The 14,077-nt window shown below is 38.5% G+C and overlaps 1 protein-coding gene across 9 annotated transcripts in view; it reads right to left on the bottom strand.

The window, feature by feature from the left end:
* Positions 1–261: 261 nt before the first annotated feature.
* BLOC1S6 (biogenesis of lysosomal organelles complex 1 subunit 6) overlaps positions 262–14,077 on the bottom strand; it is a 61,870-nt gene continuing 48,054 nt past the window's right edge. For 2 of the 9 annotated variants that reach the window (XM_057722148.1, XM_057722150.1), the window contains exons 3-6: positions 12,372–12,459; positions 10,186–10,272; positions 9,390–9,505; positions 2,189–2,861 (exon numbers count right to left, since the gene is read on the bottom strand). In XM_057722148.1, the coding sequence (XP_057578131.1) occupies positions 2,732–2,861; positions 9,390–9,505; positions 10,186–10,272; positions 12,372–12,459 (421 nt within the window). In that variant the 3' untranslated portion in view covers positions 2,189–2,731. The other 7 variants (XR_009051354.1, XR_009051357.1, XM_057722151.1 and 4 more) reach the window with 7 other exon arrangements.

The raw sequence follows: 14,077 nt of genomic DNA, 5'->3' as shown, positions 1-14,077 counted from the left end.
GGGTCCACTAAAAGCTGAACTTCATCCAGGACCTCACTTTTCACCTGGTCCTCATGGGCCCCCAATTCAATAGGAGGGCTAGGATGCTCCCTTGGGTCTCTAGATATCGGTGTCAACCCAAACCTTTATCCAACAGTCCCAGTGTATAGTCACCCAAGTAAATGGCCATAGGTAGATTCTTTTGAGGAAAGACTGGAGGAATTGCCACAGTATATACTTGCCATGGTGCTGCAGGGTCCCTCCTCCAGCCACTTCTTCAGTCAGTGGGTTCCAGATCTCAAAACTGACCCAAGTCTGGGAACTGAGCAAGAGATCATGACTTTCTACTAGAGTAACTGCTCTCAGCCTCTTGCTTCAAATTTTTGTTTTTAATAGAAAAAAGATCAGCAAACATGGCCCCGTGAGCCAAATCCAGACAACCACCTGTTCTTGTAAATAAAGTTTTATTGAAAGACAGCTACATTCGTTTACATACTGTTTATGGCTGTTTTTGTGCTACAACAGCTGAGTTGAGCAGCTGTGACACAGAGCATGTGATCTGCAAAGCCTAAAATATTTACTCTCTGGCCCTTCGCCTAAGAAGTTTGCTGACCCCGTTACAGATGCTAAGCAGCACCCTTGTCAACTGCCTGCTATGTTGCCCCTAGGTGCAAAATCGACACCACGCCCCATCAGCCATCTCCACAACCCCCTGCTGGTAAAGCCCACTGACTGCCCTCCAACCGTGCCTTTTGGTGAGTGAGCTAACCATGGCCTCCCGGCTTCTGGCAGGTAAGTGCCACTTCTTGGCCTCTATCATCCCCGTAGATGCTAACAAGCTCAGTTTGTAACCGTCTCTCCTTCCATCATCCCCAGCCTGCAGAACTTCTTAGTGACATTGGTGCCCCTCTCATCAGTATATTTTGATGGCTTGGTGACTGGTGTGTCCTCTCATGGGATGCATCCTCTGGTGGGTTCTTTAGCTTACATAACAGAGCCCTTCCAGCACGTCCACTTTCCTCAACCTCTTTATTCCTTCCTGGACTGTCTGCTGGAGTAAAGGAGAGAAGGAAAGGTGGGGGAGAAACATCCTAACCTGGTGAGCAGTTCCCTCAAAGCCAATGGGGAGTCCTGTCCTTGAGCCAAAGCTGACATCCTAGAAGTCGCATGTCTCCCAGGGAACAGACCATTGGCTGGAGGCAGTCTGTAGGAAGTGTGCCTCAGTGCAAATGCAGATGGGCCTCAGAGCACTGTGGCTGGAGCCCTTGGTCAGCTGTGGTCCCTCTAGTTAGAGGTGTGTGAGCCAGTCTCATGGTGAGGACAGAAGCACAGGATGAAGATTAGGGTCAAAGCCTGATTTACACGCCAGTCTGCATCTTTAATAACAGGTCTGACTTCTAAGGGGGCACAAACTGCTGCTCAGATTGACACCTCTCCTGGGAGAGGAGGGTGAATCAGTAGAACACGAGGCTCCAGGATGGACTGCAGAGAGGCAAGGTGACTCAAGTACGCCTCCCCTCCTCTCTCCTTGCCATTATTCTTTCGATCCAGACAGGAAAAGCACATCTGCCCTCATTCAGAAGCGACCTCTTCCCAGCTCCCTTATTGTGTGAGGGTAAATTCATGGGTTCTTCTGAGACCCAGGCTGTGAGGTAGTTAAACATCTAGAAACATCTCATCTGAGACGCATGCTTTTGCCTGGATACTGCCGCTGCACTGAACAGATGGACTGGTGCCGTTATTAGGTGAAAACAACAGCCCATAAGCCAATGTTCCTTGAAAGCCATGGGGTACAAGGTATCTCAAAATGTTAATGCTGGAATAGTCTCAAGGATCACCTCCTGTCTGCATGTTTACCCCTGAGGGAAACTGAACTGCTCAGGGGCCCCCAGTGAGGAAATCTGTGTTCTTCCCCCAAAGCCATAAAGACCCAGAAATGCAGGCCCAGCAAGGCAACATCCATGACAGTTTTCTCGAGGTGGCGGTGGTGGTGAAATGTCTCAAAACAGCCATAGGGTGCCCTGGCCCTTCTGAAATCGCTCACTTCTCCCAGCAGCTCTGCCCTTCTTCTGTCTACTCCGGCAGCTGCAGCATCTCAAGAGAAGGCTCCTGAGCCGCGTATCACCCGGGGCCAGTCTCACTGTTGCTTGTTTCCATTGGAGAAATGTGGAGCTTCACAGTCAGTCTGGAATTAAAAGAGCCTTGCAGGAAGATCAAAGAGTTCCGTGCATTCTTCCCACTAGGCTCTCTCCTAACAGGGAAACCCATGCTTCTTCCACTTCTTCCAGTATTAATCAGACTAGATTAAATGAATTAGCAGAGGAAATGTTGCATCTACATAATTCCCTATCATTGGCATAGTTTTATCAAAAGATTTAAAGTAAAATTCCTAAGTCTATTTCTATCCCTAGTCCTAGGGTCTCTAGCCCAAGAAAATTCCCCAGCAACCTGGTAGTTTTGGGCTTCTCCCAGAATTAAACCCAGCTCCACCACTTCCAGCTGTGTGATCTGGGCAGTTACTCAGACTCAATGTGTCTCAGCTGTCCCCATCTGTAAAACGTCCTCATCTATAAAATGCTGATAAGGATGTGGTGTTAGGGTGATAACTCCTAAGGTTGCTGTTAAGAGATGATGTGTATAAAGCACCTGGCATATAACAGATGCTCAACAGAGCTAGGGTTCTGAACTTTAGGCTTGGGGATGAGCTGGAAGTAGATTTGGGATTAGAAATCCAGCTAGGGATGAGACTCCTCTAAGAAACTGGACAAAACAGGAGAAAAACCCCAGCAAGCAATGAGAATAAGTGTGTGGCTGGCAGCAGGACTGCACCTACCTGGGTACTGGTCAGTGTGCTGGTCAGTATTATCTTCTTCCTTGAATTCCTGGATTAGCAAGCATGAAAACACATAATCTCCTAAATAGCATCCTTATTATTAAATTAGATAATGCATATTAAAACACTTTGAAAAATATAACATGCTAGAGCAACTAAAAGACAATGACAATGTTAGATGCTTAAAGTTGCAATAAAGAGAGAATTGTTAAGGTTATCTCATAAAGAAGGGAAGTAGGGGACGAGAAGGTGGGTGCTGTGGAAAACAGGAATCTTAGCCTAGTAATCAAATTTCACTGGAACCTAAGAAAAGCCCAGCACCCAGGTCACATAGAGCCTTATACAGGAAAACAGCTCAGGATCCAAGACATTTTGAGGGGTCTGTGACCTTGTCCCCTTTCAGAAGTAGAAGTTCATAGATCCCTACTCTTCCTCACATAACACTCAGCTGCTCTGTCTGCTTCCGTGTGTCCTCTCATTTCTCCTTCAATTACTGAAGGGCTGATTCTCTCCAAGTGAGTATTCTAATACATATTCCCAAGACAGTAACTGACTAAGCCAATGAGATGCTATATGTCCCCATCTAGGCAAGAGTTTTTCCTGCCAGGCAAATTTTTCCACCACTGACCCCATGGGTTGGCTGTCCTTGGGCCAGGTGCTCACCCCAGATCCTATCAGCAAAGGCCCAATGGGGAGAGTCAAGTGAATAAAAGCACAGAACTCCCAGGGCCTTTGCCCACAGCAAGATTTTTAGCCTGGAATGTTTTTCTTAGAACAGGATTCTGAGCATGGTGGATGATGACAGATTACATGATTGGAGAAGGGGAAAAAAAAAAAAAAAACCCTCAAGCCCAATATCAAACTAAAAGATTCAAAAAGTTAGAAAAAATGTAGCTTTAAACCTTATCAAATGCTTCACAGAGCACTTTCACAGATCACTCACTGTTTAAACAAATGTTCAGACCATATGGAAAATCGTCTTACCAATAACACTACAGTTGAAAACACTTAGGCCAAACATCATCAAATTAGTTGAGACCATAAAGAATTTGTAGACACAAGATAGCAGCATTGTCCCTTCTGTGCTTCATCAGGTTTTAAGTCTAAGGTGTGCTCATCTGTTGAGCCTGTTCTAAAACTGCCCACTTCTTCCTTGAAGCCATTTTTAAGAAAACTGAACAGCCCCTAGTTAATAGAGAAGGTTAAAGCTACAACAGATGTAGCACCTATTTTTCTAAAATCCAGTACACACATTATCTCTGAGCTCATTTTATTCCCAAGATCTTGGGACTGGCTATCATTTTTTCTTCTTCTTTTTTTTTTTTTTAAAGTCTGAGTATATAATCAGGGATGGAAGCAGTGGCTTGGATTATCCAAGGATTATAGGCTCCCAAGCATGGCTGGATTTCAGGAACTTAATCTTTTTATTGTAATATTCCCTACCTGGCATTTATGTAATGCAGATTTTTATTAAAGCTATTTTTAACATCTCTTTATCTCTCCTACTAGATTCAATTCAGTCTCAACTGTGATGGCTAATTTTATGTGGCAACTTGGCTAGACCATGGTACCTCAATATTTGGGCAAATACCAGTCTAGATGTTGCTGTGAAGGTATTTTTTATATGAGACTAACATTTAAATCAGCAGACTTTAAGATTACCCTCCATAACGTGGGTGGACCTCAACCAGTTTGCTCAGCCTTAAAAGAAAAAGACTAAGGTCCCCTAAGAAAGGGGGAATTCTGCCTCCATACTGCCTTTGTACTCAAGCTACAACATCAACTCTTCCCTGGGTCCCCAGCCTGCTGGCCTGCCCTGCAGATTTTTGAATTGTCAGCTCCCACAATCACAATCACATAAGCTAATTCCTTACAATAAATCTCTCTCTACCTCTCTCTCTCCCCTACTCCATTTACACACACACACACACACACACACACACACACACACACACACAAATTCATTCTGTTTCTCTGGAGAATCCTGATTAGTAACTAGGGCAGGCAGTACTACACCATGGAAAAGAAATATTCTTGATCTTGAGGGACATGTGAACACATAACAATACTGTAAATGCTAGGGCAAATGTATTAAGCACTGTAGAATACAAGAAAAAAGAAATTCTTTGGAAAGTGGTTTGAAAAACCATAAAGAAGTGATATCTGAGTTGCAAAGAAAGAACAGGTGTCTAACAGGAAGACATTATAGAATGAAGGATCCTAGTGGAAACCTTGTGAGCAAAAGCAGACATGCACAAAGGGGCAAAATAAGCACCACCCGCACATGTGAATATGTGACTTCAAGATACCAAGAGTTCTTCCTATTTTGTTAAGGGCTTTTATATGGATATCATAAAACTCATAATCTTATGAAGCCAGAAACACCTATCCCAAATTCACAGTTTAGGAAACTGAGAGGGACACAGGGTTTAAGCAAGTCTAAGGCCCTAAACAAGCAGGAATATAAACCACATATTACTAAGGTCCTATATACTTTAAAATTTAAAGGTTTATGATCAAAGCAGAGGCCAGGAAACTTCAGGTCTATATACATGTTTTTATTTCTTAGTATTTACTCTCTTGTACTAAGTATTCAATATACTTTTTGACTCCCTTTTCCAAAGTCCTAAGAAAAGTCAAACCTGGGAGAGGAGAGGGCAGCACCCGCACACGCTTATCGGAATTCGAGCACTGCAGGCCTCCTGAAGCACTTCAGGAACATACATGATCGAGACCAGTTTACGATGAAGTGACAGTAGGGGACGACCTTACCTGAAAACAGGTGGATATTATTAATGTATTATTCTTCACTTGCCTATAAGCCTCCCTCCTTCCAGGTACACAAGATACATCATCATCTTTCCCTTCTACTTCAGTCTTGGCCTTTCCTTTTCTCTTTCTCTATTACCATCCCCAACCCAGCCCAAAGTTTACCTGTCTTCTCTTTGACTGCCCTTCCTTCACACTGTATTTCTTTGGAATTTTTGCTTTCAGTGCTTTTTAAACTAGTCATCAGAACCATCTCCCTTGACTATTCCCTTCACTCTCTTAACGGCTTTGAAAATAAACCTAATTTTACCCTAATGTTAACCTTAAGACTAGGTGGCACCTGGCCTCATACATGCAAGCAGATCTAATACAGTATGAATAAGCTATCAATAGAACAAATCTTAAATATCTGATTCAACTGCACAAGCATAATATCTGAACAAACATGTAAAACAGAAACTATCTTCATCCAAAAGGATAAGCCTAGAAACTAAGTAACTTTTTAAAATATATGCACAGTGAGGTCTGGAGGTTTAATGATTAAGAATCATTGCTTTAAAGGAAATTACATCTACACACACACACACACGCTCGCACACACAATTTATTTGTAAAAGAATCTAATGAAATCTATAGATTCCATCCTGAGAAACACATATATACAAAATATATACAAATCTCCGTGAGAAATTTATGAGAGTTCATGTCTCCTCCAAAAGCCATCCACCAGCCCCTCCCCCACGGAGTCCAAAAACTACCAGCTTAAAAAAAATAAAAAACTTGACCTAAAATATTCTATTAGTTGGAAGTTTCCATAGGCTACGCAAGGTCCTCATGAAGTACTTATTACCAAACCATTAAAAGTAGCAACTATTATTCTTACTCTCAAATAGTGAAGAACTTTATGAAGTTATTTCAGCTAGAATCTTTTCATAACACTTTCTATCACCTTCCCAAAAAGGATTTCATGAGCAGACCAGTCATTTTGTGATACAACCTACAGAGAACATTAAGAGGAAGATGACAGGACAGGAAAGCAAAGGAACGGAATGTCCAAAATAAAGTACATAAAGGGAAGTGTACAGTGCTGTGTACACACCAGTGCTTGATAAATGATACTGGATAATTCAGAGACCTTTTTTCTTTATTAAATGTGTAAAAAGGAGTCCTCATTTTACAAACTCAAAGTCAGACAAGTATATGAGGGTGTACAATTGGCATATTTATAAACTGTATCCACCCAAAAACTCACTGCAGACACAATCCATACTACATTCAATGTCTGCCTATTTACATGATGCCTCCTACCAAGTAAACACAAAATTCACTCCCACCACTATAGTTCAGTACATATGTGACATAGTTTCAAAACAAAGGCAATTTTTTTTCAACCAAAACACCAAAGGCAATTTTTTTCAACTCAAGTACCAATTCATTATTTTGTGCAAAAATACAGCAAGACTAATTATAAAGGTTCTATTTAGTTTTAGTCAGTAAGATACGTTTGTATGCTACCTAAATACAGCTAAAGTTTTAGATTTTAATTACCAAGGTAACAGTACTTCTGATTTACGATTGACCTAAAAGTAGTGAATGCTAATATATATTCTTGACATTTAAAAAAAAATCTTCAAAATGTAAATAACACATTTGTAAAAGTACTTGTGCCTTGCCATTCATTCAATAAACTTGGTTTATTTAATACAGGTCACAAAAGTTCAATTAACCAGAATTTATACCTATTTCCTGCCTGCTATTTATTTCAGTCTTAAATCTGACTTTATATCAAAAGCAGCAGTTTAAGAATTTATTTCATAAGATTAATCCCAAGAGTTACTGGGTAGCTTTCAAACTATTTCACTCCTTATAAATATAAATCACTAGAAAGTCTGGAACAGTGGTTCCTTGCATCGGACTTATCTGGGGGGCTCTTTAAAATGTGCATGGGCCTTACCTAAGAACTAATGAGTAAAAATCTTCAAGAGTATATTTTTTAAAAGTTTCCAGGTGCTAATATGCAGCCCAGGTGGAAGCCTCTGACCTAGATCACTAGGCCAGCGGTTCTCAACTTAAAAGGTACATCAGAATCACTTGAGGAAACTTTTTTAAAAAGGGAAAAAAAGAGAAAAACAGATTTGCTTCAGTAGATTGAGAGTGGTGTCCAGAAACCAGCATTTTAAACAATCATTGCAGCTGGATCACAAACCACTCTAAGCAATAATGCACAGCCTTTGTCAGGTTATAAATGAGTACATTCAGCAGTTTAGGTGACATTGTCCTGCCAGCACTAATGATCCTGCCCCAGGAGTTGTAACTAGTGTTTGAGGGCAACACATAGCCTTTAAAAATAAAATATATTTATACTCTTAAACATAAGGTCTAAGTCAAGTGAATTGTGAGATCATAATTCAGTCACTAAAGAAGGGAAAGGCTTTCAAACAAACTTTTTAAACCTTTAAACAGCCCAGTTCTTAGCACTCGACATAAATCTAATGCCTTCTCCATCACTAGTTAGCCTGATATGTGATCAGAGGTAGTGATTCCAGCTTACCAAATGTAATGTAGATTATAAAAGATACACATTCTAATCATAAACTGTAATCTGATCTAATCTGTACAGTCTCTATGTAAGAGAGATTGGACATCACAGATATTAAATAATACCAAAACAGTGAATAATATACTCTCAACTTAAAACAATGAAACTTCATAATATTTCCCTCACATAATAAATTTCTACATAAAATACTGGGTGGGGGGGGGGATCTAGAAAACACTAAAGGTATCATGCTGCCTCTTTTGTGAAGAAGCTATTTACTAATTTTTCTACCATTCTTGTCATTATCTATAAAATGGGTAGTTGGTATGTATCATTCTACTTTAAGAATTTCTTTTAAAAACACAGAAAAAGTAAACCACATGTAAGACCATACAGCAAATCAGAAGTTAGCTAGAACTAGCAGTAAGACTTCCCACTTGGAAAGTTGGGTTCATTATCTTATCAACTTGACAACTGTATCTCACAGTGTGTGATGACTGTTACTGAGAATTGTAAATGTTTAAGCACATTTGAGTGTGTGAAAGCTACACCACCCCTGCCAAACTTTAGGAATAGATATAATCTACTTAGAACCCAGAAGCTGCATAAGAACCAAACAGCAACAACAAAGCGAGGAAGCACATAGAGTACATGGTTAGCGGAATCTACATGGCATCTTGCTCACCTATCCTATGTCTAAGATGCTAATATTTCCTGTGCACACGTTTTTCTATCATGTTCTTCACAAAGGCTTATACCACCTCTCTGCCAGTGGCATATGTGATTACACAGCTGGCGTTTCTTCTAACCAAGCAATGAAAAGGCAACTGCCAAAACCCAGCACTGTATTGCCAGAAAGGCAAGTCATCTCATAAAATAAGAAACTATAACTTTTATATCCACACTCATTAAGAAACTAAGTAATTCATGCTAATTTTTAACCACTTAGAGTCTAGACTATTAACACAATCAAACCATTTTCCAGTTTATAAATGACTTAAGGCCAAAATAATGAATTTTAAAATTAAGCAAAATGAAGTTGAAAAATTACATATAAATATCCAAACCAAGTGACATTACATCTTCTACTTAGGGAAAAAAGCTTTCTGAATGGCTGAAATGCAGGTAGAGAGACAGCACTCCTGGGAAAAGGATTTCAAAACCTAACACGATGGTGTAAGGCACTACCTTAACTTCAGTCTACACTGGGTCACCTTAAATCCAGAACATGCATGGGGGAAGGAAGAACACGAACATACAACTTCTCACGTCCTTTTAGCTGGTTTGGCAGTTAACTGCTTTTCTCTTTCAAATTCCTTCTCTCGTTGCTGCTCCCGTTCCAACTCTTCTTTTTGCCTCTTCTGCTGCAGTTTAAGTGCTCTTTTCTAAGTCAAAAAAATTTAAAAACCAAGAGAACAAAAGGCTTATAGGTTATGGCCTAATTTAAAAGCAGTGGTGCTTTTAGAGAACAAACTAGTGGTTTATAGGGGAGCGCAATATAGGGGAGCGGGTGCGGGAGGTACAAACCATTGGCTGTAAGACAGGCTCAAGGATGGATTGTGCAACATGGGGAATAGAGCCAATATTTTGTAATAACTGTAAATGGAAAGTGACCTTTAAATATTAAATTAAAAATTTTTTTAAATTTTAAAATAATAGTGCATTGATTTAAGGTAATCAACACAGTAACAAATTTCATGTTTAACTTTTAAATTTGCTCTGGGTAATTTTTCTTTATTGAAGTATAGTTGCTATATAAGTTACATGTGTACAATACAGTAATTCACAATTTTTAATGCCCTGGGTAATTTAATTTCTCCTTGATACAAAAATTCTGTTACTCAAAACTCTTATTAAATGAGAATTACAGTGACATATTCAGAGAATGTGAGCCCACCAGCCCAGAGTGGGGTTCATAAGAATGTGTTTTAAAAGAAAACAATGTACCATGAATTAAGTATGCTATTGTATACGAATATATAAGAAGTCAGAAAATGAATACTGAAGAAAAACAGACAATTAAACCTCTACTTCTATAAAGACTATGAAAGGATTTTCAACTCACTTTTAACTTTGATGTCTTTTCATGAAGCATCAGCATCTCTTTTCTTATATTCACCAACTTGGTATGATAGTGTTTAGCTTCAGTGAACTTAAGATGGAAAAGTAAATTTAAAAGTCAATTTAAAACAGACTGAAATATCAAAATGGATAAATAAATCAATATCTAAATTACAGTTCATTCTGCCTAATTTAGTCAAAATTTTTAAAGCTTTAATTATCTCCACATCTTAATTCCAAAAATCAAATTTAATTTAAACCACTAGTAGGCATTTGAAAATACCTGACTCAGTTCAGATTGATTAAAAAATTACTAAATGTGGGACTTCATAGGTGGCGCAGTGGTTAAGAATCCGCCTGCCAAGGCAGGGGACACGGGTTCGATCCCTGCTCCAGGAAGATCCCACATGCCGCGGAGCAACTAAACTGTGTGCCACAACTATTGAGCCTGTGCTCTAGAGCCTGTGAGCCACAACTATTGAGCCTGTGTGCCGCAACAACTGAAGCCCACAAGCCTAGAGCCCATGCTCCGCAACAAGAGAAGCCACCACAATGAGGAGCCCACGCACCACAATAAAGAGTAGCCCCCCACTCTCTGCAACTAGAGAAAGCCCATGTGTAGCAACGAAGACCCAACACAGCCAATAAGTAAATAAATTTTTTTTAAAAAGTTACGAAACATAAAATAGACATTTATATTCTATACAGGTAACATTTTGCCTTAAAAACATGCAATATAATCCTAAAATTTTAGTAAGACTATCCAACAATGCTATCAGTTTCATTTAAGAAAAGTAAAACACTCTCTGCTGCCTTTACAAGGGAGAGACTGAGCCAGGGTACATAGAAGAGTTTAAGTGAAGTGTCTGCCCATCAGGAAAACCAAGCTGTGGCCAGAGAGCCCTGAGAAGGCTGTGGACAAGTCTGGTCATATTCTTTAGGATTCTGAAGTCAGACCAAGGAGAGCAATCTCTACAAGGACACTTTTCTTCTAAAGGAGTCGTAAGTATAAACGTTCCATCTCAGCCAGAGATGGGAGAGAAGGGAAAAAAAGCACCTCAATCTCAGAAAGGAAGGTAACAGAAAGAGGTAACAAAAATGAAAGAAATGTCAGTAGAGAGATGAGCAGCCTTAACGTAGCTACAAGTAAAGTCAGCGTCTGATGAGCTCCAGAGCTTACAGACTCTCTCTCTCTCTTTTTGGGCCTTCTATTTTTCAGTTCCTAAATGACAATCAAGACCATTCGTGGGCTGAGAGAAGGAAAAAGAGGAAGGCTTAGTTTCTGCCACTTCAGTTGAAAGCAACAGTATTACTTATGCTTGGTTCATTCATTTATCATTCATTCATTCAACAAATACATGTTTTGCTGCAACGTGAACTCAGTGGGGACAAAGTTCACCTCCTTCACAAATCAGGAACTACTGAGTAAGAGACTTTGTATTTACTACCACAGGCTTCTGCCTAATACTAAAGAAGGTGGACTTGATTTTTGATTGCTATAAAAGGAAAACATTAATAAGCCACATTTTTCCAATGAAAAGTCCATTTTCTGACGTATGTATGAAAGTCCACAAAATCATGCAAACTACGCTATTTCTAACGTTCTGGGTAAAGAGAAAAATAGCCACAAGTTCCTTATTTCTGTTAATTTCTCATTTCCTAAAATAAAGAGTATTAGTTCCTCTCAGCAAAAAGCTATAAAGTTTCTGATGAAATTCAACTATTGTCACTTATACTGAAAGATATAAAGGGTCCATAAAGGATCCTCAAACAGTGTTTCAGCATTAATTTGTTATGGCATTATGAAAATGCCATACAATTAAATAAATGCTAATTTTAAAAGCCATATACTTGATAAAGAGAGACGTGCTTTCCTTAAAGGGAAAAACAGTACCTCCAAAGTTCCTTACTTTTACTTCTCTTTTATTCGTCTATAATAATTAGATCTATTCCAGACTTTCATACGTAAGTTCAATTTCCTATCACAAGTTCAATATTTGAAAGCTAACAATTCAAGACAATAGAAGGTCTAATAAAGTAAATCAAAGTTTCCTGTTAAATTCTACTTTAAAAATTAGAGGAAAACATACATAAGTATCTCAAGTATACATAAGTAAAATGTCGGGAGGATAAACCAGGCTATTTCTAAAACAAGATGTCATTAAGCTATGTCAACTAAATCATACTTACCAAAGCATTAATATCCAGCATAGAATGACATTCTTTAAATTTTGAAATCTCTTGTTCCAGTGTATCTAATAATACAACTTGGTTCTGTCTGAAACAAAAGCACACAGCCAAAATAAACTTTACATACTTTAAGTGATGGTTCATTAAAAGGAAACACATTCACCTTGGTTTAATGATAAAAGTAGAACTTAAGTTGGAAATTTATTGACTCTCCAAGGCTTATTAGTTTATCATAATATTTTTCAAAATAACATTCCAAAGCCAAAATAATATTCCAACATTCTGATAACTAAATATGTCTTTTATTCTTGCCTCAATTTCAGATTTGAATAACATCAAACCATTGTAAATTACTTTACAACTTATTTCTAACAACTCTCTGTATTATCCCCCAAAAAGTTTTTTTATACTATCTTGCCCAAGAAACTTGATGTTTTATAAATATTAAAATTGTAACATTACCATAAAGGAAGAGGAGCAGTGACTTTTTAGATTAGAGTTGGAAAAATGCAATATCAAGGGATAATAACCAGTTGTGTGATCCTGGAAATTTAGTTTGTTTCTCTGGACCTAAATTTCTTCATTTACAAAGGAAGAAGGTCAGACTAGGTAATTTCTAAGACTCCTCATTAAAATCTGATTCAAAACCTGCTATTGAGAAAGAGAAGCCAACTTCTCTGATATTATTCTCCAGATCAACCAATGCTAGGATCACGGGATAAGTGACACTGGTGGGTCACTTAATTAAATATTTTAAAGAATACTATAGACAAAGAAAAATATGACATGATGTGCTTGCAAAACTATGCTAAACAAAGAACAACAATGAAAAAAAGAAACAGCAATGAAGAGACTGAAGGGCAGTTATAACGTCTCCAGCATCCAACACTGAGTAAGGCATATCCCACAGGTCATAAGTGTCCCTTCAGCTCTGACTGGAGACTACAGACGGTGAAACCCGAATGTATGAGAAGAGAACCCAGTAAGTCAATGATCTGAGACAAGCAGGACAAAACAAACAAACAAACAAAAAAAAAACAGGCTGTTACAACTGGAAATGATAAAAAATAAACGAAACCAAAAGTTGGTTCTTCCAAAAGATTGATAAAATTGATAAACTTCTAGCTAGACTAACAAAGAAAAGAGAGAGAAGACACAAATTACTAACGTAATTTATGGAAGAGGGGTCATCACTACTTATCCCATGGACATTAAAAGGATGATAAAAGAATACTACAGATAGCTCTATGCCTACAAATTTGATAACTTTGATGGAAATGACTAATTCCTTGAAAGACACAAACTACCAAAACTTACATAAGGAGAAACAACAGATAATCTAAGTAGGCCCATGTTTATAAGCAGTAACCTTCCAGAAATGAAAGTACCAGGAACAGATGGCTTCACTGGCGATTTCTACCAAACATTTAAAGAAGAAATTATACCAATTCTCCACAATCTCTTTCATAAAACAGAAGCAAAGGGAGTAGTTCCTAACTCATTCTATGAGGCCAGCATTATTCTAAAATCAAAACCAGATAAAGACATTACAAGAAAGAAAAACTATAGACCATTATCTTTCATGAACATAGATGCAAAAATCCTCAACAAAATATCAACAAATCAAATCCAACAATGTCTAAAAAGAATTATGCACCACAACCAAGTGGGATTTATTCCAAGTATGCAAAGCTGGTTCAACATTT

This window comes from Hippopotamus amphibius, chromosome 2, assembly GCF_030028045.1.
Source record: "Hippopotamus amphibius kiboko isolate mHipAmp2 chromosome 2, mHipAmp2.hap2, whole genome shotgun sequence".
NCBI lineage: Eukaryota > Metazoa > Chordata > Mammalia > Artiodactyla > Hippopotamidae > Hippopotamus > Hippopotamus amphibius.
The sequence above is the reverse complement of the archived record's forward strand: the minus strand, read 5'-3'. Positions and strand labels throughout refer to the sequence as shown.